Source organism: Podarcis filfolensis (assembly GCF_964270895.1).
Source record: "Podarcis filfolensis genome assembly, chromosome: 14".
Taxonomy (NCBI): Eukaryota; Metazoa; Chordata; class Lepidosauria; order Squamata; family Lacertidae; genus Podarcis; species Podarcis filfolensis.
Genome location: NC_139616.1, coordinates 6968086 through 6994737, shown reverse-complemented (window position 1 = coordinate 6994737; position 26652 = coordinate 6968086). Strand labels below are relative to the sequence as shown.

The window sequence follows — 26652 nt, the reverse complement described above, 5'->3', positions numbered from 1 at the left end:
AGGACTCTTAAATGTGTTTTCCATGTTTCATAAAAGTACACTTTGTCAGATCAAGGATACAGGCAGATGCATTACAGATGGTAGTACACGAATCTAGATTGTGTGGATTTTTTTGCACAGATCAAGACAAAAGAAAAAAAAGAGGCAGCTCATTCTTGCTGTCAGGACTAACGTTCCCATTCCTCTCATAGAATGTGAAAAGATATCCCTGTCGGCAGTGTGAGCGGTCATTCAACGCCTCCAATAGTCTGCACAGACATGTACGCAATAACCATGACACAGCAAAGAAAGTTTACACCTGCTGGTGAGTACACAACTATTTTCCTGAAAATTTCTATTAGTCTTCCAGGCTAAAAAAAGTGCTTTGTAATGGGCCATATCTAAGGCTTTTTAGGGCATATCTTAGAACAAAGGATCTTGCACTAGCTCAGGTACATTTTTAGGTTTCACAGCTAGATTCCATGATAAGACTGAAGCACGTTAGGCATTAATGATGCAAGCATTGGGCTATATCTAAGCAAATGTAGAATGCTTAGTTCCTTGTATATTAACTTTGCTGGAGCCAGTGTGGTGTAGTGGTTAGAGTCTGGGTTTTGCTGTCTTGCCCGGGTAAGACTGCAGTGGCTATTCACAGGCACAGTCCCACTACTGATCAGCATGGGAGTTTTTACCTGCTCCGTCTCCAACCTGGGCTGGTTCACCCCTCCTTGGGCAACCTGGCGCACCTCAGCTCCCCAGGGCTCGCCATATTGATGCCAAACTTAGCGCAGACACCTGATTGGCATAGCCCACAGCAGGGGAGCGGGTGGCGCTGTTATCTAAACCACTGAGGCTCCTGATTGGAAGGTTGGCAGTTCGATTCCATGCAACGGTGGTGAGCTCCTGTTGCTTTCTCCCAGTTTCTGCCAACCTAGCAGTTTAAAACCACACCAGTGCAAGTAGATAAATAGGTACCGCTGCGGCAAGAAGGTAAACGGCGTTTCCATGCACTCTGGCTTCTCACGGTGTTCTGTTGCACCAGAAGTGGTTCAGTCATGCTGGCCACATGACCTGGAAAGCTGTCTGTGGACAAACGCTGGCTCCCTTGGCCTGAAAGCGAGATAAGCGCCACAACCCCATAGTCACTTTTGCGTGGACTTAACCATCCAAGGGTCCTTTACCTTTACCTTTTTACCCAGTGGCTAGACTGCCTGTTTTGGTGGTGGGAGATCCAAGTTCAAAGTCATGAAGCTGACCTTGAACAAATCACTGCCTTTCAGCCTAGCCTCCTTCCCAGGGTGGTTGTGTGGATGAAATGAGAGACTAGTCTTTGTAATTTGAAGGGAAAGGTGGGGACACAAATGAGACAAACCACTAAATAAATTTCCTGCAAGTCTACAGGTGACTGCTAACTGCTAAAGCGTAGCCGCCGATGTAACTCTGTAAAATGATGCGTGCTCTGAAAGTATTGCAATATTATTATTTTGATGAATAAATGTATTTAAATGCCAACATTTTGCTAGTTGAACGACTGTGCATAAAATATGGACATCCAGTAGTTTCATGATCACCTTTAGTAACAGACTCGCATGTTAAGGTTTGTACTGGTGCTTTTATAATGCTGTATTACACAAATGTGACACATCTCCTCATGACATCCATGAGGATACACTTCCAGTGTATCTGAAGAAGTGTGCATGCACACGAAAGCTCATACCAAGAACTAACAATGTATTATTGTTTTTCTTCTATTATTATGATAGGTATTTTTGTGTTTTTAAAATGTAAACCACCCTATGATCTTTTGATGATGGATGATATACAAAATTTAATAATATTAATAATAACAGCAACAACAACAACAACAATAATACATTTGAAACCATTTGAGGGGGCAGAACTGGAATGGGTTATTTGTGCAGGTGGCTTTGATGACTGTCCTCTGAATCAAAACAAAATGTCCATTTTTGAGCTACTTGCATAAGCAGAAAGATAAGGTCCATGCCCCAAGAAACTTGCAATCAATATATTGATAGTTGTGGGGAACCAACAGACAAGTAGGAGAATAGGTAAGGGATGAAAGGCCTGCTCATGCTTCCTTATGCAGGGAGGTTTGGGGTTAACTTCTTGACATCTTTAAAAATGCCATAGATTTGTGGAAGAACTGTGTTTATCCTCTCTTTAACTTGTGATATAACAGCTTTTCTTTTTCATGAATCTGTTTGCTCCTTTTGTTATTTTTATATTGCATATTTTATTTTTATTCCTTTTTACCTTTTTCTGCTTATATATTTGTATAGACACTTACATTACCAAAATCCAATAAAAATATTTTCTGAAAAAAATATGAAAAAGAAATGCTACTTATATCATGATACTATTTTGCTTTGTATTTTTAAGGTACTGCACAGATGAAATCCAGACATTTCCTCAGCTGTCCATGCTAGAGAGCCACATCAGCCTCATGCACGGCATCAAGAACCCAGACCTTTCCCAGATATCCAAAACCAAAGCTCCGGCAGAAGACTTGACAAAAGTAATCTACCATGCTTTTCTTAAATAATATGTAATTCTATCTCATGTGCTTGCCTTCCCCAGTTTTGTGGCCTCCTTCAAGAACTGCCTTCCTTGTGTGGCCTGTGGAATTCATTGTCAGCTTTTTCTTTCCATCAGGATTTGAATTCTGTATAGATATAGATTATATACAAAACTGAATCTTTTGGAGGAACTGCTAGATCTCCCATTAAAAATGTGGTTTTTAAAAAATCTGTAGGGAAGTTTCAGTCTGTCTAGTCCGTCTATCCTCTGAGCACATGTCTCTTATAAATTAGCTCTCGTCTTGTTTACTAGTTAAATTACAGTCCTGTGCACTGAAGAAATTTATATTATAATCTGGACTAATTGAGTAATTAAACTGAAGATAACCAGGCAGAATGTGAGGAGAAATTAGATACTAGGGAGCTGATGGCAGGTCATGTTGGACATCTTTTGGCATCGTTAGAGATGGGACAGAGAATTTTCACATGGAGAACAATGAAATGCAGATGAGGCAATTAATACACTTAGTGATACCAGGAAGGAGTATCCACTTCTAGCAGCTTTTGTCCTTTTTTATGCAAAGCATTGGTGGTGGCAGTTGCTAAATCTTTCTTCCTGCCTCCTCCCAAAATGCTGCTCCATTGCATTTGTGTGTCTGTCAAGGATGGAGAACTTCCAGAGGTTATTGGACTACAACTCCTATTAAGCTTAGCCAGTGGTCAGGGAGGATGAAAGCTACAGTCCAGAAACCTCCAGAAGGCCACATGCTTCCCTTCCCGAGCATAAAAATAGATCAGATCTGGGGAGTGGTCTATGGCCTGGTCAGGTCCACTGTGAGTACAGCACCCACATCTGAAGGGATCTGCTCTCCATAGGGTGTAATAGAGATTTTTGTGTGCTCTCGCTCCTCCCCGCACACACACATCATAGTGAAAGCACTGTGCAAGGCCACTGCGGGCATAGCATGTTCCTTGACCAGGCAGAAGGCTTGATCAGGGATACAGGAGTTGTGCGCAGGCTTCCTCTGTCACATAATGGCTTGGTTTGCTAAGCGAGGAGGCCAGGGAAGGGGACATTGATGTGATACCCTATGGCAGCCTGGGCAATCACACAGGGTCCCCAGACGTTTCACCGTCTATTGATCCCTGTGCCACCACTTTATTTCTCGCTGCCACCACCCAGGCCCTACCTGGTACAATACTGAGTCCAGTCAGGGTTAACTTGGAACATAAACTTCTGTTTATTTATTGCAGTTTAACAAGCCTGTGGTTTCATAAACAGTATTGGTCAATTACAATCATGGGGTGCCTATCCAGACCTATAACTTCCGCTACCTGCTCTCACTCACTAAACCACCTCTCAGATATTTACTTGTCTTCCTAGCCCCTAACTATTCCTGACTCAGCTTACTTCGCTACACTAACTCAACCTACCCACAAACTCTATCCCAATTCACTCACACTCCAACCAACTCCCAACAAACTCCCCTCTTTGCCCCTCCCAAAGCTGGTTTTATAGTCCCTCTGACTCCACCCCCTGGGTCCTGATTGGATAACCTGTTTAACTATTTCACCTCTAGCACTCTCATATGTTAACGTCACACAGCCTTCCCAAACTGAATGCTCTCCAGGTCTTGTTGGGCTCCCATCATCCCTGAGCATTGGCCATGGCGGGTGGGTCCAACGGGAGTTGTGGTCCAACAGCATCTGGAGGGCTCCTGGTTGGGAAAAGATGCCCTTTGGGGATCTCTCTCTGTATTCGCAGTACACCCATGGTGGGCGGGAACGTTGTCTTACGGTGCTGATTGGCACAATAAAGCCATGTGTTCATTTCCTAGGCAAAATATCCAAAGAGGGTATCTGCAGGTGGTTTGGACCAAACGGAAACTACGGCATCGGGATCTGAAGATCCACCAGCAAAAAAACTGAAGGCACACTGGAAGTGCGCCAAGTGTGGATTTGCAACGGCTGCTGAGAGTGAATTTCTGGAACACATACCTCGGCACAAGACGGACAGCTCCACGTACCAGTGCCAGCTCTGTGGCTTGTGCTACACGTCTCACATCTCTCTGAACAGACACCTCTTCATTGTTCATAAAGTGAAAGATCCGGAGGAGGAACAGGAGGAGCCTGAGCCTGAGCCAGATTCTGAAAAAGAGGCTCAGCAAATGGAGACAAGCGAGAACGGACTTGCAGAGCCGAATGGCAAGATGAACACTGCGGACGAGGAAGGAGGTGGTTCAAAGAGCCAGGACTCTGAGGGCGACCCCACGTCCTGTGATGCAGAAAAGCCCAGCACGCAGAACAAACACCCCAAATCTCCAAATATTTAAAGAGCGTGTTTTGCCTCACTCTAAATGTTGATTGGAGGGGGGTGGGGTTCTTAAACACGCTGTTCATTTCATGGAATGGGCGCGGCATTCCATTCACTTTAATTAGGAAATCAAAACGGCAAACTGCCACCGTCTCTGTAGCACTGAATATGTAACAATTATGAGAGGGGGAAGCAGAATGTGATGAGGATGTCCAGCTGAACCATGTCTGAACCTTCAGGATCAGGAGCACTTTTCTGCTTTGTGTGTGTGTGTGTGTGTCCCCACCCCTTTTCCAGGAACAGCAGGACCACTCTTGTCCCACTAAAGGCCTCAGCCAACAGTTCCACCTCAGTTTTCCTGTTCTTCTTTTTTCCCCCCTTCATAACAAGCATTGCCTTCCACTTACCCAGGCCTGCCAGGCATTCTGTCTGGTCTGCAAAGCCTGCGTCAACACTTTTTCTCTTGAGATGTCAATCCACAGAGGCTTTCCTTCCCTAAAATCATGCTGGCTTCACCTTTCAGGCACTCCATGAGTCTGGTCCACCACCCATGCAGAACACAAAAACAAAATTTGTCTTTTTTTCTAGAAGAGATTCTGTGCCACTAAACATTCACCTTACGTGGGTTAAATTTTGCACAAATGGAGTTTCTAGGTTCCCACTGTGTTTTAAACAATAATCAGCCTCAACGTTGGCCCCAATTGGAGCTCTCCTGTGTTCAGAACTGGGCCGGGTTGTGCTGGAGCTTCTTGCAAGCCAAAGTACAAGCTTGCACTAATTACCCCGCATGCACATACCTGGCCTGGGAGTATTAGTGACATATATGATACACTGCAGGATGCTTTTCTCTCACTGGGCATGTAACATTTAAATAAGAATTGGGTTGCATACGTGATAAAATTCTGCACGATTAAATGTCTACACTAGAGGGTTTGCTCCCACGTCGTCTCTCATGCCTAAGCTGCCCATTCAGGCCCTGTGTGATCCGGCCCAGAGTCTCAAGATTCTCCTTCCTTGTAAGCTTAGCATATTGTTCTGCCTGTGTTTGGTCCCTTCTCTTGCTGTATCAGCCAGAGCAGGATCGTCCCGTAAGAATTTCTGTCATGTGGAAAGGGCGCTGCAGGAGAAGCAGTATTCAAGGAAGCAGAACCTGTCTGTCTGTTGACATATCCAGCTGCCAAGTATAGCATGGCCGGCCGCCTATCGTCGTTTCAGAATGGAGCTTCCCAGATCACCCCCAGCAAAGTGAGGACAAGAAGACGCTTGCTCCAAAAGATCTCCCTTCCTCGTTTTCTTCCAAGTGCTCCTGCTCTTGAGGAACTACATTATATCTCTTCCCTGCCCCTCCCACCTTTGCTCAATTGGCCGAATTGATTCTGGAGTTTCCTTTCCACACTTGCATTGACTCGTCTCCCCCGTCTGTGTCGTTTCCCCCTCACCTGTGCTGATCCTCATGCTTTGTGTAATACTTAACTTTTTTTATACGGTTTTTATGTTTTGAGTCTGAACCCTGCTCATTGTTTACTATAAATAATTTTAAAAAAGGAAAAAAAACCTATTTATCTTATTGCATTTGAATTGCTCACTTTCTCGTCTGAAATGTGTTTTGATAAAACCCTTTGTATTTTTTGATACTGTGTACATTTTAGTCTAGGGAATGTTTTACAAGGTAGCCTAGCTATAGTAACAATAGCAGGGGGTGAGGAGGGGGGGGATGTCCCTCCCAAGCCATCACATATCTATTTAATCTGCAGTGGCATTTGTGCCTTGCTATAATGTTTACTTCAAAGTATTTCAAATAAAACCATCTAACAATGTGTGGCTGCCAGGCTCCATTCTCTAACACTGTGGTTCTTCAAGCCCCCCTTAAGGAAGCAACGGCGCCTTCCCCACCCTCCTGAGTTCAGGGTTTGGGGGCCATGACTGGGGTCAAAGGCAGGCAGTTCCTTTCAGTTCTTCCCCTCAAGGATGTAATTCATGCTGTGCATGTTGAGAAGATCCCCTCAGTGGGCATCTTTATCCGTGATATCCCTCCAGCAAGGACTTTGGATCTTAACTCTCAGCTATTACTAGGGAGACTGTTCTCTTGCCTTCTCTTGTTTTATGAAATTTGCCGCATGAGAAGATCTCACGTGGGTCTAGCAGCACAATAAGTGCATGGTGTGCAATCTGCTCCTGTCATTTGCAGCTTTTAGCAGTTTTATGTTGTGTCCTGGTTTTCTCCCACCCTCCTTTTTAGTTTCCTAGCGGTTTAATCCTATGCATGTTTTACTCGAAAGGTAAGTTCTGCTGTGCTCCGTGGGCTTTATTCCCAGGTAAGTGTATAGGCTTGCAGCTTGCCAACATTCAGCAGTTGGGAAGACTCAGCTGAATTTCATTGCCATACCCTACTTTAATGGGACGCGGGTGGCGCTGTGGGTTAAACCTCAGAGCCTAGGGCTTGCAGATCAGAAGGTCGGTGGTTCGAATCCCCATGACGGGGTGAGCTCCCGTTGCTCGGTCCCTGCTCCTGCCAACCTAGCAGTTTGAAAACACGTCCAAGTGCAAGTAGATAAATAGGTACCGCTCCGGGAGGAAGGTAAACGGCGTTTCTGTGTGCTGCTCTGGTTCGCCAGAAGCGGCTTAGTCCTGCTGGCCACATGACCCGGAAGCTGTATGCCGGCTCCCTCGGCCAGTAAAACGAGATGAGCACCACAACCCCAGAGTCGGTCACGACTGGACCTAATGGTCAGGGGTCCCTTTACCTTTACCTTTACCTTACCCTACTTTAATGCCTCCAGATTCCATCTCCTGTGCAATAAAATCTAGAAAGATTTGCTAGCAAAGTGGGGAGAGGGTGACTTGTCAGAGGTAGCATCTGAATGCTTCTGTCAGATTTAACGGCTGCCAATATCAGCATATCCCTGCTCCCCAATAAATATGAGGTTGCACATTTGGAAACATGATCCCTCTCCAGCCAGTAGATAATTTGGGTTTCTTATGCAGTTACATGCGCACCTGAATATTAGATACGCATTTAGTGTTCCAGAGGCAAGCCCATGACCTTTGTACCGTATATGCCCTTTCCAAAAAGAAATCTGCAGTAGCTCCAGCTACGAACCAAAATGGCAGTGTTCTCCAATATGATTTCCAGCAGTGTGACCTTAATAGTCTATTACAGCAAAACCATCAAGAGTCTTACGGCAGGAGTCTAACATGAGTGACATATGAGTGTGTTGCATTAAGTCGGGTCCCAAGACTCTTGTTTTTGTTCCAACATAATCGCCTATTTTATAAAAAAAAATAAGCCTGATGCAATAATCTCAAGCAGGACTAATACACTGCTTTAGATACATTATTTCCAATACCGCATATGGCATCTTCGCATAATACTGCATTGTGTATTGTTCCTCCATAAGGCCAGTTCCTCGAACCGAACTGATCTCACCACCATTAAGTTCCTTCTCAGATTTCAGTCTGTGTTGCCTCGGTAATGGACACTGGATGAGAGCCAACAAACTGAAACTCAATCCAGATAAGATGGAGGTACTGTTAGTGGGCGGTTCCCTCGACTGGATAGATGGGAGGTGGCCTGCTCTTGATGAGGTTACACTCCCTCTGAAGGAGCGGGTTCATAGCTTGGGGGGCTCCTAGATCCTTGGTTCAGGTGGCCTCAGTGGTGCGGACTGCATTCCTCCAGCTGCACCCCTAACTGGTCAGGGATAGCCTAACTTCTGTCATCTGTGCTCAGATAACCTCTAGGATAGATTACTGCAATGTGTCTCTGTATACAGTTCGGAAACTTCAGCTGGTACAGATTTGGATGACCAGGTTGTTCACCAGGAGAAGATGGTTTGAGCGTATTACACTGATCCTGGCCCGACTGCACTGGGCCCAAAAGCATGATGTTTACATATCAGGGCTCCTGTCTTTTAAATGCATTATGACAAGCACAAAGTCGATAGGAGAAGCAGCAATGAGGCTCCACCTGATAATTTTCTGCCTGTCCAAGATTAAAATTAATGGAGCGCAAGGTTCATTGTGTTCTGCTCTTAAAGCATAATTACCAAAAATAATAGAGAGCAATATAGTTTTCATTTTATTAAATGGGGGGTGCAGCCATCAAAATTCATTAACTAATCTCCTTTTACACTTCCCAATTCATCACATAGCACTAATATTGTGTAGTTTAATATTAATATTAATAATAATTTTATTATTTATACCCTGCCCATCTGTCTGGGTTCCCTCAGTCACTATGGGCGGCATCCAACACATTAAAAATTGTAAAACAGACATTAAAAATTTCAGATGTCTTCTAAAAGTCAGATAGTTGCTTATTTCCTTGACATCTGATGGGAGGGTGTTCCACAGGGCGGGCGCCACTACCGAGAAGGCCCTCTGCCTGGTCCCCTTTAACCCCACTTCTTGTAAGTTAAAAGGCTGGACTTGATTTTGGGAGACCTGACAAATATTCACAGTTGCTTCTCTTAATTTATACTTCATTATTATTTAAAGTACCTAAAACAAGCACCGTAGACAGATTTTTGGCAAATAGGGTGGCGCTGTGGGTTAAACCACAGAGCCTAGGACTTGCCAATCAGAAGGTCGGCGGTTCGAATCCCCACAATGGGGTGAGCTCCCGTTGCTCGGTCCCTGCTCCTGCCAACCTAGCAGTTCAAAAGCATGTCAAAGTGCAAGTAGATAAATAGGTACCACTCCAGCGGGAAGGTAAACGGCGTTTCCGTGCGCTGCTCTGGTTCGCCAGAAGCGGCTTAGTCATGCTGGCCACATGACCCGGAAGCTGTACGCCGGCTCCCTCGGCCAATAAAGCGAGATGAGCGCCACAACCCCAGAGTTGGCCACGACTGGACCTAATGGTCAGGGGTCCCTTTACCCTTACAGGCCCTACCCTTGGGCATGCAATGCCCGAGACACAACACATTGCAGCAATACAGAGGAAGAAGGAAACGAGCAAATGCAAATCTCCAAACTGTTAATGGAAGGGACACTGCTTCTTAATATTTCTTACATTCTTCCATGCCTCCTTTGCCTCGGCTGCAGCTAGGTTTGCAAGAAAAGCCCAGTGCCAGCCAGCCAGCCCCAGTGAAGCAAACAGAAGAAGCCCTGCTGTCTCTCCTCACTGCAAATGGGTGGAGCAGCTGCTGGGAGCTGTAACAGAGCAGTTTTGGTGATCCTTGGGCGACCTTCAAGTCTCAGCCTTGCCTACTTTACAGGGATGTTGTGCTAATAAAGGAGGAGCACAGAATGCTGCTCCTTTACCTCTTTGGACAGGATGGGAAAATGCAATTCATAAATGATCTCCAAACCTCTGCAATAAAAAAGGAAATATGCTCTGTGAGTCCATAATTTACTAACACACACACACAAATAAAACAAAAAAAGCACCTCGGGGAAGTGTAGAGGTGCAGGGAATGTTCTTTGATATGTGAACATACAAAAGGGTAAATGAATATTGGGAAATGCTTAAAACGACAGAGTCCTATCCGTTGGGGATAATCGAGACTGAAATTTCCCCAGGGGTCAGAAAATGTTATTTATGTGTGCAACAACTGCGGCCTGTGTTTTGTTAGTCCGAAAATGGAATATGAGCCAGGACCCAACCAAAGAAGAATGGCAACTTAAGTTGACAGAATATACACAACTTGCAGACTTGGCATATAGAATAAGAGAACAAGAAGAACCTACGATGAAAGACTTTTGGAAAACGTTTGTTGAATATATGGAAAATAATTGTGTACAGCTGAAAACTCTGGCAGCATTAAGACAAATTCAACAGTGTAAATAAGTTTTGATAAATGCAATAATGGAAAACCGATTGATAATAGTTTTTGTAAAATATGCAGGGATATATAAAATGGACCATGGAAAGAGAAGAAGGGAAGTCATGGATATCTCAAGTATGTGAAATGTTTATCTGAAATTGTAAAACAAAATTTAATTAAAAAATCATATTTTAAAATAAGCGCCTCGGTTTCTTAAACGTTCTGCCTTCATCTTCCTCTGCGCGTGCAGCTCCGGGAGGGGCGGGGCGTGGAGGACCAGCTTCCCTCGGGCCGCTCTGGGGAATGGATCTCCATGGTCGGGCTGAGCGGAAGCGGTGTCAGGCGACCGGAAGCGGAAGTGCGGGGCTCCATTGGTTCCCCCGGTGCTGGCATTTTTTTTTGTTCCCCCCCACCTCTCCCTCCCCAAGTCCCCTCGTGATGCTTTCTCTGGATTTCTTAGACGATGTTCGGCGGATGAATAAGCGGCAGGTGCGCGAGGGCGCCCGGAGGGGACGGGGAGCCGCGGCCCCGGAGGGCCACGAGGGAGGAGGGAGGGAAAGAGAAAAGGGAGGGGGAGGGAAGGGGAGCTGCAGCCCTGAAGGGGGGAGAAAAGGGAGGGGGAGGGGAGTTGCAGCCCCTGAGAGAAGAGAGGGGGAGGGGAGCCGCAGCCCCGGAGGGGGGAGGGGTTGTGCAGCCTCGTAGGATCAAAGGCCTGAGGGGTCGTCTTGAGGGGGGAGGAGGATTAATTAATTTAAACCCCGCCTTCTCCCCTGACAGGGACCCAAGGCGGCTTGCAGATAAAACCAAGAAAAGCTAAGAACATAGGGGAGGCGGGGGGGGGAATCATTTAAAAAACAATTAAACATTAACAGAATCAAAACTAGACTTTGATATCCCTCCCTTCCTTAATGGCAGAACTTGGAGGCAGGGAGGAGCCACCTAGTGATGGAAAGAACCTCGCTGGCCATAGATTTAGGACAGACAGCATAGAGCCGTGGTTCTCAAACTTTGCTCACACCACACCAACTTTTTTATTCATTATAAATACAGTGGTACCTCGGGTTAAGTACTTAATTCATTCCGGAGGTCTGTTCTTAACCTGAAACTGTTCTTAACCTGAAGCACCACTTTAGCTAATGGGGCCTCCTGCTGCTGCCAGAGCACGATTTCTGTTCTCATCCTGAAGCAAAGTTCTTGACCCGAGGTAATATTTCTGAGTTAGTGGAGTCTGTAACCTGAAGCGTATGTTACCCGAGGTACCACTGTACATTGGACAGCACAGCTAGGATTGTCCTCGGTATCACGTGGTGCTCTTGCTCTCATTTTGAAAAGATATCTGTCCACATTCTGCAAATAAAAAGAATTATTTTGATACAGTGGTACCTCGTGTTACGTACCGTCCCCCTTACGAATGCTGCGGGTTACGTGCTCCGCTAACCCGGAAGTAGATGCCCCTCGTTGCGACCTTTGCCCCGGGATGTGAGCGGAAGTTGCGCTCCGGCGGCGCGGCAGCAACAGGAGGCGCCATTGGAGAAAGTGCGCCTCATGTTACGGGCAGTTTCCTGTTACGAATGGACCTCCGGAACGGATTAAGTACGTAACACGGGGTACCACTATACTGTGCTAAACTACACTGAAATGTTTGAATGTTTCTTTGATTGCCCTTGAATCTTCCCACCACAACCTTTGAGAGCCACTGGCATAGAGCCTAGGAAGCAGGGAGTCAGGATTCTCATTGGTCCATCTAGCTCATTATTGTCAGTACTAACAGGCAAAAAGTAGCTCTTTGAGGTCTTCAGGCAAGGAGCCTCCCCCAACCTGAAGATGCCATTGGAGAGTGAACCTAGGACCTTGCGCATGCAAAGCAGGTCCTTTGCCTGTTGGATTGTGGCTTTTCCCTCTACGCAATGGACCCTCTTCACATAGCACATTGTTTTAAGAGCACAGGGAGCTTCCTTCTGCTAGGTTGACACCTGTATGTTTATCTAGCTCAGTGATGTCTGATTTGACAAGCAATGGCTTTCCAGAGTCTTTTAAAATGAGCTGCTCCCTGATCCTTTATAGTCTCGATTTGCAGTGAAATCCTTTTTATGACGGTGTGCACTGTCGATTAAAATTGCATGTTAGGGAGGGACCGTACTTCAAGTAGTATGCCACTTGCTGTGTACAAAACAATTTTACTCAGAAGTCAGTCGTGTCTAAGGTGGCAATCTTAGGAAATTTGATGTTACATGATGTGCCTCCCCTGGCTTACAGCCTGAGGCTAAACATCTCTATTTAGAAAGAAACCCCATTGATTTCAATACAGTATGTGCTTATAATTGACCTTAGATGGCTTTGAAATGGGGTTTGGAAGGTATCTTCAACCTTTTCCAACCTTGAACTTACCTTTAACCAAGCATGAATTTGGGGACAGATTTATTAATCTTTTACCATATATTTGCATCATTGTATGGTGATAATGCTGTTGTGACCCACCTTGGGTCAGACTTGCTCCCACTATGCTTAAAGGTTGGTTTGTCCAGGTAAAGAATGCTTTTTCCCTTTTTCCTTGGCTCAACTGGAGATTAAGAGCAAACAGATTGTAGATAAGGCTATTTGGAAGTAAGGCCTGCTGGGTTTAGTGGAGCTTGCTTCCGTTTGCAAAGGATTGAAGCCATGTAATATGAACTCATGCTTGTTTATTTAGAAGTAAGTGATATCAATTGAAAATAATTTACTTTCAAGTAAGTGTGGCTAAGATTGCAGCTTGAAGGTGTGGTGGGAAGGGGTGCTGTCATGCGACACTTGCATGAAGCAGTGTTCTATTGGACTCAAGGTGATTTGCTATCAGTAGATACAGGAAGAGTTGAGCTGTAAGCACAGAGCACCTATAAAACCATCCAAAGTCCCAACATCCTTCTGCAAGATTGGAAGTCCATTAATTGGCCCCTGTGCACAAACTAGTCTTCAGTATCCCCCAAGGAGACAGCAGAGCACTGAAGGGCAAGTGTGACTGTTTTGGGGCAAAGGGCTACAAAACCCATGACCAACCCTCCAGGTCTGATATGTGATTAGTGCAAAAGTGGGCATAGTCATTAAAATTCAGATCCAGTATGTTGACCTCCAGCCAATATCGAGTCTCAGAATATTTAAATCTGCCAGTTTAAACCACTTTATTTGAACTGGGTTCCACTGTTTTAACAGTGCTTGAGAATTCAAATGTAATTGTATGTCCGGGCAAGCTGCTGGTTGCACTCCACTTACTCCCAAGTAGTGCTGTTGACAGTGCTGGGACTTGCAGACGAAACAAGTTTGCCAACTACAGTTAGAGAAAGCAGGGTGGGCTTTTTGGAGTGGGGTTTCTCTTGAGAGAGATCTTTGTGCCTGTGTATCTTGGGCAGTGGGGTGGCTTTTGTGTTCTCAGTGCCTACCTCACCCTTGTCCCCTTCACCCCCTCCCAGCTGTATTACCAGGTGCTGAACTTTGGGATGATCGTTTCCTCAGCGCTGATGATCTGGAAGGGGCTGATGGTGGCAACGGGCAGTGAAAGCCCCATCGTGGTCGTGCTTAGGTAAAACTGTGCTGGGAATCTCTGGTTGCAGGGTGAGACCTCAAGGACTGCTGGAGCTCAGATAGCCTGGAATGGCTTGTCTGGGCTGGAGCATCTTCTGGGCATGGCCTCTGCCAACCAGCACAGACCCTTTCACCACTGCCATCTTGACAGAAGGGCCTATGAAACCCAGAATAGCAAGAAACTGCTATTCAAACATCTGTAAAAAGGCAGGGTGCAAACCCTAAAATATTCAAAAGCCCACCACGTAGAGGGTGCGTTTCTTGGGTGACAGAGTGCAAAAAGGTCTGTCCATTATTAAGTAAACTGTATTTTTCAAGATAGGCATTACAGTTTTAGTGTAGGGAGGGAGAGATCATTTGAAGAAGAGAGTAATTAGCCCTTGAGGGGAGGCATTCTAGCAATATGAACATATCTAGTCATATGAAGTCAGCTCCTTGGGCTATCTAGTCCAGTGTTGTCTAGTTTGATTGACAGCAGACCACAAAGACTTCCAGTGTAATACTTTCCTAGATGCGCCTCCTGAGGCCCTTTCAATGGGAGCGGGTTGGGCTTAAAACTGGGGCTGCAGAGTAGAGACAGTAAAGCTATCCAGAGTTCTGAACCTTCATTTTGCTGTGAGGTAGGCCAGAACATCTCCACTGGTGGCCACTTGAGCTATGGGGTTTCTGATAGCTTGATTATAGTAGTAAAATAGTTGGGCTAATGCTGGCAGATCTTCATATACTCCAGGATAGATTCCCAGGGTTACCTAGGTCTTCTACAGCTGCCTTTGAAGCTGCTACTCTAATGGAGCCAGCAATGTGAATAATAAGTACTAAACTGTTACGTAAAAGGGAAAATATGGACCCCCAGCTTGAGAAGAGCCAAGATCCGTTTCTTGCTACCCACATATTAATGCATATGAAATGAAAAGAAAGACTGCCAAGAGATCAGTAGTCCAAGTCAGCTGGCAGGGAAGACTAAAAGGCACAATAAAGTGTGCAGCTTCCTGGCTTCCTCAGTACAGACTGTCCTGAGAGAGCTGGCGGTATATTTCTTTTCTGGCTCTTTTAGCTGCAAGGATAGAAGGCCTTGTGAATTTTTATCTCTCTGCCTTCTGCACACAGTTGGGTCCACTTAATGGGGAACCTTCAGCCCTCCAGATGTTCTTGGCCTCCAGCTTCTGTCCAACTGTCAGTGATGATGGGAGTCCTGGTCCAACAGTATCTGGACAGCACAGGTTCCCCATCCCTTCTTTAAACATTAACAGCCATGCCGTGAGATGGACTCATGGAAAAGAGTGTAACATGTTGAGGACTCCTGTAGAGCTCATTACTTCTTGGAAAAGTTCCCATTGTCAGGTGTGGCAGTAGAGTAAAGTAGCTTCAGATGGGCTGGATTTTATATACAGGCAACTCCCCATTTGCGCAGGGGTTGCGTTCTGTGTCATAGCACGATTGTGTGAAATAGCTTCTTGGTGGAACACCCATGGAAAAGCCTTCACACACCTTGTTCTGCCCCCTTTTTGTGACATTTTAGGGTCACTTCCTGGTTCAACATGATGCACGCTTGTGCGGTTGCGCACATATTGGACACACCTAAAACATTTGCTGCCTGTACTTACGATAACATGTCTATACCAGCTTTCTTTGTGATGCAGACACAAGACACATTATAACAAACAAAATGAAACAATACCCTAACAATAAAACTGCTTAAAATATAAACAAAGTCCTTAAAAATGGAACAAATCCTAAAATGCTTTAATTAAACACACACACACACACACACACACACACAGAAAAGGAGCAGTCTTAGGATGCCAAATATACCCATCTGAGAGTGTTGTTCCACAGTATGGGGCCACTACTGAGAAGGCCATCTCTTGTGTTCCTATGAGCCAAACCTCCATCAGTGGTGGGACTGTAAGAAGGGCTTCAGATGCTGTTCAATTTTCTCTAAAATGTTTATACAGGAAGAAGCAACTCTGAAGAAAACCCTGGTCTTAGACAGTAGGCCGATGTTCCCCAGTTTGGGGCCGTTCAGATGTAGTTGTTTTCTATATAAGGGTTGATGGGAGTTGTTGATAGTCCCAACATCTGGAGGGCTCCAGGTTGATGAAGATTGCAATAGCCAAATAATATTCCGAATCTTCATCCCTAAGCTTACATCCCATATGGCTGATGGCTTGCACTTTCTGCAGATCTTCTGCCAGAGCTTGAAACGAGACACCAGAAGACTCCCTCTTTGCCTTTGCTTTCCTTGTCAGAATGTCAGTATTTCCTGGCAACTGGAGGCATAACACACAGATACACAGTGCTTACAAAGTTCAGCATCTCTGCCTGCACTAGATCAATTATTGTAAAATTTGAAAGGTTAAGGACTTTGAATCACTTTGCCATTTCCCAGACATAAGCAGTGCCTGGGATGAAATAATACTGGTGATGGAGAGAATCAATAACAGCCCCTTACTGCAGCACATGAGGAATTAGATTCCTTGGAGTATTCATTTGCATGCGCATGAAGATTCCAGCTGTATTTCATTCTTAAAGTGATAGCTGGTGTAGTTTAGTCCATTCTAGCCGTCCTGTAGCCCTTCAAAACCACCCTGGGTGATGATATCTCAGGACACAAGCGCTGTGCTCAGTAACCGATGGCTTTGTCTTCCAGCGGCAGTATGGAGCCTGCATTTCACAGAGGAGATCTCCTGTTCTTAACCAATCGTATCGAGGAGCCAATCAGAGTGGGCGAAATCGTGGTCTTTAGGATAGAAGGAAGGGAAATTCCAATAGTGCACCGGGTTTTGAAAATTCATGAAAAGTACGTGTGCTTTTTTGGATGGCAATTGATGCAAAAGTCTGTTGTCATGTCGCTTGATGCTGGGATCCTTTTCAAGACAGCGGCTGCATTCAGATGTCACATTACCATGGTTTAGAGGATAGAGAACAAGTTCTGTGCTTGTGCAATCCCTTCTCCTCTTCTATACTCAGTTTCATTTGTTACTTTGTGGTTTGAATAAACCGCAGCCTGCCATTGCATCCAAACCATCAAGCTGGTTCTGAACCCTCTGAACCAGGAGTGCAGTCATGATTTGATCCTCATTTTGAAATCGTATTTGAACGGCTTGTTCAAATCACAGGTTACTGATTCAGATCAGCAAACCAGTTTGGTTAAACCTGGAGTAGTTTTATTAAGTCCAGTGCTTGAAGAGAAGAGGAAGCGTCTTCCTGATCCTTTAAAGATCGCAAGATAAGGGTGTGTGATGTCTGAATGTGTTTGGCTGCCTTGGAAATAACACAGGAAATAGCATTCTGTCTTTGGCTTAGTGGAGGTATTTGCAATTCTGGAATAGCTGTGGAATCTAAACCATGGCTATTTTATGCTTCGGCACAGTTTATTGGATGAATGCTGCTGTTCCTGTCCCCCCATCGTCGTCCCCTGCTGAGTTTATTGGACTGTTTTATTCTTTTAACCCATCTTGCATCCTACCGTATTTTTTGCTCTATAAGACTCACTTTTTCCCTCCGAAAAAGTAAGGGGAATGTGTGTGCGTCTCCTGGAGCGAATGCAGGCTATCCCAGAAGCCAGAACAGCAAGAGGGATTGCTACTTTCACTGCGCAGCAATCCCTCTTGCTGTTCTGGCTTCTGAGAGTCAGAATATTTTTTTTCTTGTTTTCCTCCTCCAAAAACTAGGTGCGTCTTGTGGTTTGGTGCGTCTTATAGAGTGAAAAATACGGTATGTTTATAAGAAGGCCTCTCACATCTATTCTCATGAAAGTATATATGCAGTGACCAAATAAATTGTCTGTCTTTTTGATAGGAACTACTTTTAATGTGATCCCTTCCCCAATTGCTTGATTCGATAACATTTTTTCTGTCATTTAGCTTTGCAACATCCCTTAAAACTGTAGTCTGCTGGACCTGACATAGTATCCCAGTAGTGGGGTGTGTGTGTGTTTGTGCAGGAGTGCATGCAACATGGCTGTCTAAGACTAAAGGTGCATAATTTATATTCTAGTTGCTTTGGGGTGTCTCATGCGAAGTGACTAATAAACAAAATGAAAATCAATAATGATAATTTTGTAGAATCTCTCCCAGAATTGCATCCCAATCATTTTCTCTCTCTGGGGCAGGCATTTCTGACCTTTGCACACATTTGTAACCCTGTTGTGCAATGGCATCCTGTCCAGAGGAATGAGATGCACACCAGGTTTATTTATATTTAAAAAAGTTGCTGGATTCTTCCTTGGTTGCCCTTCAGCAGCTACCTAACTCTGTTTTTTCCTCCCTAAGACAAAACGGAGACATCAAGTTCTTGACGAAGGGTGACAATAATGCTGTTGATGACAGAGGCTTGTACAAGCAAGGCCAGCACTGGCTGGAGAAGAAAGACGTGGTGGGGCGAGCAAGAGGGTAAGCTGTGAGCCAGCAGGGGACAATCTGTAGCATACCTTGCATGTTCAGTTTCCAGTGAAGCTGTCAGTGAGCTGCCCTCACATTTTTTAACATTCCTCTTTGTTAAAAGTAAAAAGAAACTAGCACCAGAAGGTGAGGGGCTGGGGTAGAAGTTCTCTCTCAATGTGCTAACTTTTGACTTGCAGAATTTGTGGAGAGCAAGCATTCAAATGTTGCATTCCCCCACCTGCTCTCTGAAACGGTACCATTTCAGGAGTCGGCTATCTTGTTTTTCCTCCATGTGGCCAAAGCCTTGTCCTATCTATCGAATGCATCTTCAGAACCAACAGTCAACCCAATGTGTGTCTAACAGTGGCATAAACTCTTTCTTTTTAGATTTGTGCCATACATTGGAATAGTGACCATCCTTATGAACGATTACCCAAAATTTAAGGTATGATCTTCCACTCAGTTCATCTGCTGGAGAAATTATCTCCTCCCTTAGGCAGGAAGCTTTTATGTAGAAAAATTGTTAGCAGGAACCTCAGTTCTTCACAGTTCTTCCCAATAGTGCAACAGAATTCCTTCCTCTCCTCCCCCTGTATATCCCCTAAATTGGCTAGAACCATTTCTCCTTTGACATCTAGCTTTTTGTGGAGAGAAGAGCAGGGGTGGGTTTGATCCCATCACGTAAACCCCACCTGCAGTCTGAAGGTGGTGGTATGGTCCACTATCCAGGTATTAGTTTGCCACCTTGATGAGCATTATTATTATTATTATTATTATTATTATTATTATTATTATTCCACTCTATACCCACAGGTCTCAGGGGGTTCACAGGATAAAATCACAATATAAAAACTGAAATTACATAATCAAAATAAAAACGAAAACAATATCCCCCGAAAAAACCAACCCACATTTTTAAGGGCATTACTGTTAGGTTTTTTGTTTTGGTTTTGTTAAACTGGGATGTTGTGGTTCTATGAAATCTTGAGGTCCTGTATAGTAGCCTTTCTTCCATTCTATTCTACAAATCACAATTGTTCATTCTTATACCTAAGCTGTAAGTATGTTTGACAGCTCAGATCCTTTTCTCTTTTCCCCCCACAGTACACTGTCCTCTTTCTACTGGGCTTGTTTGTGCTGGTGCATCGAGAGTAGCCTGCCACCCAGGGAGGCCAGCTGGAGATGCCATTTGCTCTTGAGTAGACAGTGAGGTGTGATGTATGTACATTTCACTGCTTCTTAACCAAGTTCGGTTTGGCTTTTGTTTTTGTTTTTCAACAGCCGTGTAACAGGAGAGTCGATCCCAGTATTTTGAACAGTTTGTCACATTTTAGCATTTTTGTACATCAGTGAATTTTTATATTAAAAGATTTAAGCCAAAGCATCTTGTCTTTCTATGAGCTTATGAGTTCTCTCTTCGTTCTTGCTTGGTCACATTAAGTTAGACGGGAGCAGGGCTTTGGCTACCAGCTTGAGGGCACCACGAGTGGATGAATCCATGGGGCAAGCGGGCTGTATCAAGATCTGAATGAAACATCGGGAGGCACCCATAATCCCTATCATACCTTCTGATTTTAAAAATGTAGAAGTATAGCAGCTTCTAAGGTCTCCTTTGAGAACTACAGGGAACACCATTGAGTGCTTGACTTGACATTTGAATAGCCATGCTTGTTTTACCTGGCACAATACAATTCTCCTTCACCACCACCACCTTTCCTTGCGTGAAAGGCTCCAATTTTTGTGGCATGTATATTTTCTATATGTCTGCAAGAACACCCATTGGGGCAACACAGTCCCTGCTGTGTTGTAGTGGAACATTATTTGACACAGAATGCAAAAGCCAGTTGCGGTAGGAACATAAGAAGCTACCTTGTACTGAGCCGGACCACTGGTCAGTCTAGCTCAGTCTTGTCTCCATTCACTGCCAGCAACTCTCCAGAATTTCAGGTGGGGTTTTCCCCCCAGCCCTACCGGGAGATGCTAGAAATTAAACCTAGAGCCTTCTGCATGGAAAGCAGGTGCTCTGCCAGTGATCCATGAGGCATCATTAAGACAACTAGGAAATTGTTTTAAAATGTGTGCCCTGCCCCTCCCACAAGAAAGCTTCAGGATACAGTGGTACCTCGGGTTACATACTCTTCAGGTTACAGACTCCGCTAACCCAGAAATAATACCTCGGGTTAAGAACTTTGCTTCAGGATGAGAATAGAAATCACGCGGTGGTGGTGGCGCAGCAGCAGCGGGAGGCCCCATTAGCTAAAGTGGTGCTTCAGGTTAAGAACAGTTTCAGGTTAAGAACGGACCTCCAGAACGAATTAAGTATGTAACCAGAGGTACCACTGTGCAGTCATACTTTGGGTTAAATTTGCTTCAGGTTGAGCGTTTTCGGGTTGCGCTCCACAGCGACCTGGAAGTAACGAAACGCGTTACTTCCAGGTTTCGCCGCTCGCACATGCGCAGATGCTCAAAATGACGTCACACGCATGCGCAGAAATGGTGTATCGTGACACATGCAGACGCAGGTTGCATTCTCTTCAGGATGCAAACAGGGCTCCGGAACGGATCCCGTTAGCATCCAGAGGTACCACTGTACCTGCACAGGACACAGTGAGATGTGAATGGGAAATGGTGTACAGCCTATCAAGAAGAGGTACTGAGTTCTACCACAAAATCAGATGAAGACCATCATAGAAAGGACCTGGTTGACACCTGCAGCAGAATAAGATGGGAGAATCTGGAGGTGCAAAGTGGACCGTACCACTTCAGATTGGGGATGTCCTTTGTGAATGCTTCCCCCTTGTGTAAAAACAAACAAACAAACAAACAAAAAAAGGTAATCAGACAGAAAACTGGGGAAGAAACTTCTAACCCAGCTCATGCTTAGCTTTCTATTTGCAGGGAAATGTTTAAGCAGGGCTTTTGTTCTTTAAAGAGCAGAACAAAGTACTTTTGACTCTGCTGCTTCATTGCTGCAGGGATCTGTTGGGCATGTAGAGCAGTTCAAGTATATTGCCATCACCAATGGCAATATACTGGTGGGTGGGTGTGCAAAAAGGGCCTTAAAAATGTGCCAGACCTTTTGGTAGAAGCAAGAAAGTCATGTACCTGCGCAAGGATCTTGCATTCTAAAGCCATACAAGTCTCAACATAGCAGAGGAAATGCGAAGGTGAGGGGAAACGCAAAAGAACATGTGCAAATGTAACTTCACAGACTTGGGGACAAAGATGGGTTAAGCACAGGCTTTGGCGTACCTCTTTGGGGAAGGAGCCATAGCTTGGTGGTAGAATGCATGCTTTGCCTGCAGAAATTCCTGCAGTCAATCCCTGGTATGTTCCGTTTAAAAAATCATCTGGTATCAAGTGAAGAGAGAGAATGCACTGTCTGAAACTCTGGAGAGCTACCTCCAGATACAGAGGAACAGGCAATGATTGGTTAGATCAGGGATGGAGGGACATGTTGGATTCCAACTCGACATCGACCTCGTCTGGAAGGGTCAGGCATGAGGGGTTGTAGTCCAACTGCACCTGCAGGGTCAAAGGTTGCCCATATCCCTGGCCTAGATGGACAAGGAGCCTGACCTGGCACAAAACAATCTTCAGTGTTCCTAAAGCTGGGTTCTGAGACAGGACTTGAAGGAAAAGAGAAGGAGCCCTTGCGTTCTGGAGCCTTCACTGTGCACTACCCAGAGACTTGATTCTCTGCATTCTAAAGATGTGGAGGACCCCTTTCCCCCCACGGTTTCATTGATGCTGTGCTTGCATGGCAAGCGTGGGGATGCAGAGAAGTCAGCACACAGCATGTCTGTCCCAAGCAGGGCTGCCTGTCAATATCTATGGGATGCCGCAGTAAGGAAGCCAGGTGACCAGAGGGAAGGTAGCATCGCCTTCCGTGCTATGTACGTGATCTCTAAATGCTGTGATTTTATGCACTGAGTCGCTTTTCTCTTTGTAGCTCCCCACTAAGAGCAGAGGGCACTTTCTCATTAGTAACTTGACTCCTGCCCCAACAGCATCACACCTCCTTTAGAAAAGGTCACCAAAGACGTGTGTGTGCTTTAGCACAATTGCATCCTCATAGCCGTGACGGCGCCAGCTCCTCTGGCAGTTTCTAACATGCTAGCTTGTCGCTTGCGTGCGCATCACCAGCTAATGTGCTATTATTCCCACATCTGTCACTTTGCAGTGAATCTGGAATCCAGCCTGGCTTCAGGTTGAAACCCTTGGTGGAGTGGTATCTTTAATCTTTGCTCAGGGATGGGGAACCTTTGGCGGCCCTTCAGATGCTGCTGAACTACAACTCCCATCATCCCTGGCCATTGCCCAAGCTGGCTGGGGCTGATGGGAGTTGTAGTTTGGCAGCACCTGTTGGGCCAAACATTCCCCACACCTGCCTTAGGTGGTACAATTTGGAAGCGGAAAGAAAGCCAGTGTGGTCTAGCAGTTAGGAGCAGTGAAGTTCAAATAACTCCTCACTTGGTCACAAAATTGGCACTTCATCAACATCTCAGCCTAACTTGCTTCATAGGTTTGCTGGGAAGATAAAATGAGGATAAAACCTTGGTACACTACCCCAAATAACTTTGAAGTCAGCCTGCAGCTGGCCACCAAACATTTGATGTTGTATCTTGGACTACTGATAAGGGCAAATCTTTTGACCCATGTGTGTGTGTGTGTGTGTTTGTGTGTGTGTGTACAGTTGTACCTTGATTTTCAAACAGCTTAGTTCCCAAACGTTTTGTCTCCCAAACGTCGCAAACCTGGAAATGACTGTTCCAGTTTGCAAACTATTTTTGGAAGCCGAACATCCGACGGGGCTTGCTGCAGCCAATCAGAAGCCCCGATTTGGTTTTTGAACGTTTTGGAAGTCGAACGGACTTCCGGAATGGATTCCATTCAACTTCCAAGGTACGACTGTATATGTATATATAAAATGGCCCTGCACTGCAAAATGCAATGCTGCCATCAATGCAGCCCAGTAACACCAAATTACTAGTTTTGGAGCATCTGAGACAGAGAGAGAGAAGCTTGCAAGAACCCTACAACATAGTCTACTGCTGCTATTACATGTTGGAGGCTGAGGCTGAGAGTGGTTCACAACAACCCTAGTCTACTGCTAGACCCTTATTGCAGATTGAAAATGAGGCAGATGAGGCTGAAAGAATAGCATGCAACAACCCTGTTTGCCTAATATGTGGGCAAGTGGTGAGGAACTGGGTCTGGTTGGTGTGCCAAATCCTCCTTCACCCTGTGGAGGTGACTTCTTTGAGGGGGCTCAACATCCATCACCTGATCTGCACTGAAAGCAGGACCCACTGGCTGCACTAGGGAGTTCCTGATGGCTATGCCTGTCCACATACAATGTCCAGTATGCGGCAGGTGGGAATGGTTTGGGGGGAGACAGCCTTCTGGGCTGAATTAGGCCCACAGGCCAGGGGTTGTGTGGAAGCCACAGGGGTGTGGAACCTTTTGCCCTACGGAGATTGCTGAACTACAGCTTCCAACAGCTCCAACAAGCATAGCCAATGGCCTGAGGTGATGAGAGTTGCAGTTCAGCAACTTCTAGAGGTTCCTCCCCCTTATGTAGGATGATCACCACCGCCACTTTCTTGCCAGTGGGCTGCAGTTCCATCGTAGACCATCTGCATTGCAGGTGGAAAGTCACAGGTTCAATTCCTAGCATCTTCGGGTAGCGCTGGGAGACATGGCAGTCTAAAACCCTGGAGAGGTGCTGCCAGTCAGTGCAGGCAATACTTAGCTAGATGGACACAAGGGTCTGAAGGAGTGTAAGGCAGCTTTCTATAGTCCTATGAGCCTTAAAGGTAAAGGGACCCCTGACCATTAGGTCCAGTCATGGCTGACTCTGGGGTTGCGGCGCTCATCTCGCTTTATTGGCCGAGGGAGCTGGCGTACAGCTTCCGGGTCATGTGGCCAGCATGACTAAGCCGCTTCTGGCAAACCAGAGCAGTGCATGGAAATGCCATTTACCTTCCCGCTGGAGCGGTACCTATTTATCTACTTGCACTTTGACGTGCTTTTGAACTGCTAGGTTGGCAGGAGCAGGGACCGAGCAATGGGAGCTCACTCCGTTGCGGGGATTCGAACTGCCGACCTTCTGATCGACAAGCCCTTGGCTCTGTGGTTTAGACCACAGCGCCACCCGCGTCCCTCCTATGAGCCTTAGTGCCACTTTAATATTCACTGTCTTCAGGTGAGTAAGGGAGTCAACTTGTCTGAAAAGCAGGCTAAAAAGTTATGTGTGTGTGTTTTAATAGTCCTTAAATTTGCTTCCATGCCTTTTAAAAGTACCAGAAATGTGGTCCTTTGGCTGCATCCTTTTCTTGGGCATTTGTGTGTGTGTCCCCTGATGCAAATGTGCTAATCAACGCCTTGTTACACTGTGTGCAGATGCTGATATTCTGCATGTAGGCAACAGCTAATTGCTGCGAAGAGAGGTGTCACCCACAAATATTGCCTAAGAATGGCACTTTTTTTTCCAGAAAGCAAGGGAAAAAAGCATTAAGATTCTTTTGTCCCGTGGGATGGGATTTAACTGTAACGAGAAGCCTACAGCAGACTTTGCTAGCAAAGAGGCAGGGTTTAGGGAGGAGTGAAGTGAATCTTCTATCTATCTACTTCCCGGCATCCTTAAGAAGCCCTGGTTTCTGTGTGGCTGTTGCACACTTTCTCCCTCAAATACTGTTCCAGCAGCATTGCAGCCATTGCATGATAATTCTGCAATGGTAGGTAAAGCCTGTAAAAATGTGTGCAGCACATAGGAACCACAGATATGTTAAATGCAGGAAAACTGTGTGTGTCAAAAGGGCCAGAGCAATCTCTAGCTGAGGCATGAGGAACTGGATCCTTAATCTTCCCAGTCCAGGGGGGCTGACTTTGACAAATGCACTGGGCCACCCACCTGTGACTCCTCTGAGGTCACAATGATGTCAGGTGACTACCTTTTGCAGAGCAATGTGCATGGGTGTCTTGCAAGACCCAGTGATCAATTGTTTACTTGCCTGTGCTACAAACATTACTCCTGATTTCTGCTTTCACTTGAGATGGAAGCTTCTCTTGTGATGAACTGGCAGCTACTAAATTGGCCATATTAGCTTCAGAGGTACCCTAGATACGTCCTTTGCTAATGTAAATCCAAGTTCTCTGATAAGCATAAATTAAGCAGATTTTGATTCCCTCTATATCATATAATTCTGCTTCCAAAATGCAAGCTTTGGGTGTATTTTGCTTATTATTATTTTTCAGGCTTTGTATATTAAGAAATGAAAAACGAGGCTTCTGAGCTTTCTGATCATTATCGGGCCACCCCAGCATGGGAGACTGTTTAAAAGGGAAATGCAAGAGCAGATTAAATCTCCAACTACTGAAAAAATCCATCAGAATGAGTTCTAGGGACCAAAGCAATGTCCATAGCTGATCGGATCGACATTTAAAAACACAGAGACATCAGAGCGAGTGGGTAGCTCACCTTTGGCAGGCAGTGAGAGATAATACTTCAGAAATCTGAGCTGTCCTTTCACAGTTCTTAGATTCCATCAGATTTGTCTGGCCCTGTGCAAAGTATCCCCAGGTGGACTCCCTCCTCTCTCAACTGGGCCCTGGGGGGCTGAACTTGCTGCGTTGACAGCATCGAAAGCTGCCCTTTGAATTTCCCACAATGCTCCAGGGTGATGCTAGAGGCCAAGGGCATTGTGGGAAATTCAAAGCACGGCTAGATCCAGCCACCTGGCACTGCTGTGAGTGCCAGACTGGGTGCAAGAGGGTTAAAAAGCATGGGGCATGTCCTGCCAGGGCAGTGGGCGTGGGCAGGTGCCCAAGGATGTCAGGTGGTGTTGCCAACCTTGGATTAGACCATAAAGGAAACTGATTATTGCTCATAATTAAAACAAAACAAAACAACAGAAACAATGAATGACTGCTTATCATACTTGGACCGATCCTCCTGTGCTCTATAGAAAGGCACTCAACTTGTTTCATAGTCTTCCTGCACAGAACACAGATGGAAGCCTCCTTCCAGTCTTCTCCAAATGCCAACCATACTTTCACTCACAGGTAAAGGTAAAGGGACCCCTGACCATTAGGTCCAGTCGTGGCTCACTCTG

The 26652-nt window shown here is 45.5% G+C and overlaps 2 protein-coding genes across 4 annotated transcripts in view; both read left to right on the top strand.

Moving 5' to 3' along the window:
- The window catches only part of ZNF592 (zinc finger protein 592), a 44277-nt gene extending 37630 nt beyond the window's left edge, over nt 1–6647 (top strand). For all 3 annotated transcript variants that reach the window (XM_083586244.1, XM_083586245.1, XM_083586243.1), the window contains exons 7-9: nt 192–304; nt 2380–2515; nt 4355–6647. In XM_083586244.1, coding sequence (XP_083442370.1) covers nt 192–304; nt 2380–2515; nt 4355–4849 — 744 coding nt within the window. In that variant the 3' untranslated portion in view covers nt 4850–6647. The remainder of the gene's footprint in view (nt 1–191; nt 305–2379; nt 2516–4354) is intronic.
- A 4277-nt stretch (nt 6648–10924) lies between these two features.
- Nucleotides 10925–19916, top strand: SEC11A (SEC11 homolog A, signal peptidase complex subunit). Its single transcript, XM_083585463.1, has 6 exons — nt 10925–11084; nt 14039–14148; nt 16801–16950; nt 18425–18544; nt 18923–18980; nt 19640–19916. The coding sequence occupies exons 1-6, from the start codon at nt 11034–11036 to the stop codon at nt 19688–19690; spliced, it is 540 nt and encodes a 179-aa protein (XP_083441589.1). The 5' UTR covers nt 10925–11033; the 3' UTR covers nt 19691–19916.
- The last annotated feature ends 6736 nt before the right edge of the window (nt 19917–26652 follow it).

Excerpts from the sequence above, each read along its gene's own strand:
- SEC11A (XM_083585463.1), top strand. The coding sequence starts at position 11,034 with ATGCTTTCTCTGGATTTCTTAGACGATGTTCGGCGGATGAATAAGCGG. Across the intron at positions 14,149-16,800 it reads CCCATCGTGGTCGTGCTTAG|CGGCAGTATGGAGCCTGCAT; the intron begins GTAAAACTGTGC and ends TTTGTCTTCCAG. Across the intron at positions 18,981-19,639 it reads ACGATTACCCAAAATTTAAG|TACACTGTCCTCTTTCTACT; the intron begins GTATGATCTTCC and ends TTCCCCCCACAG.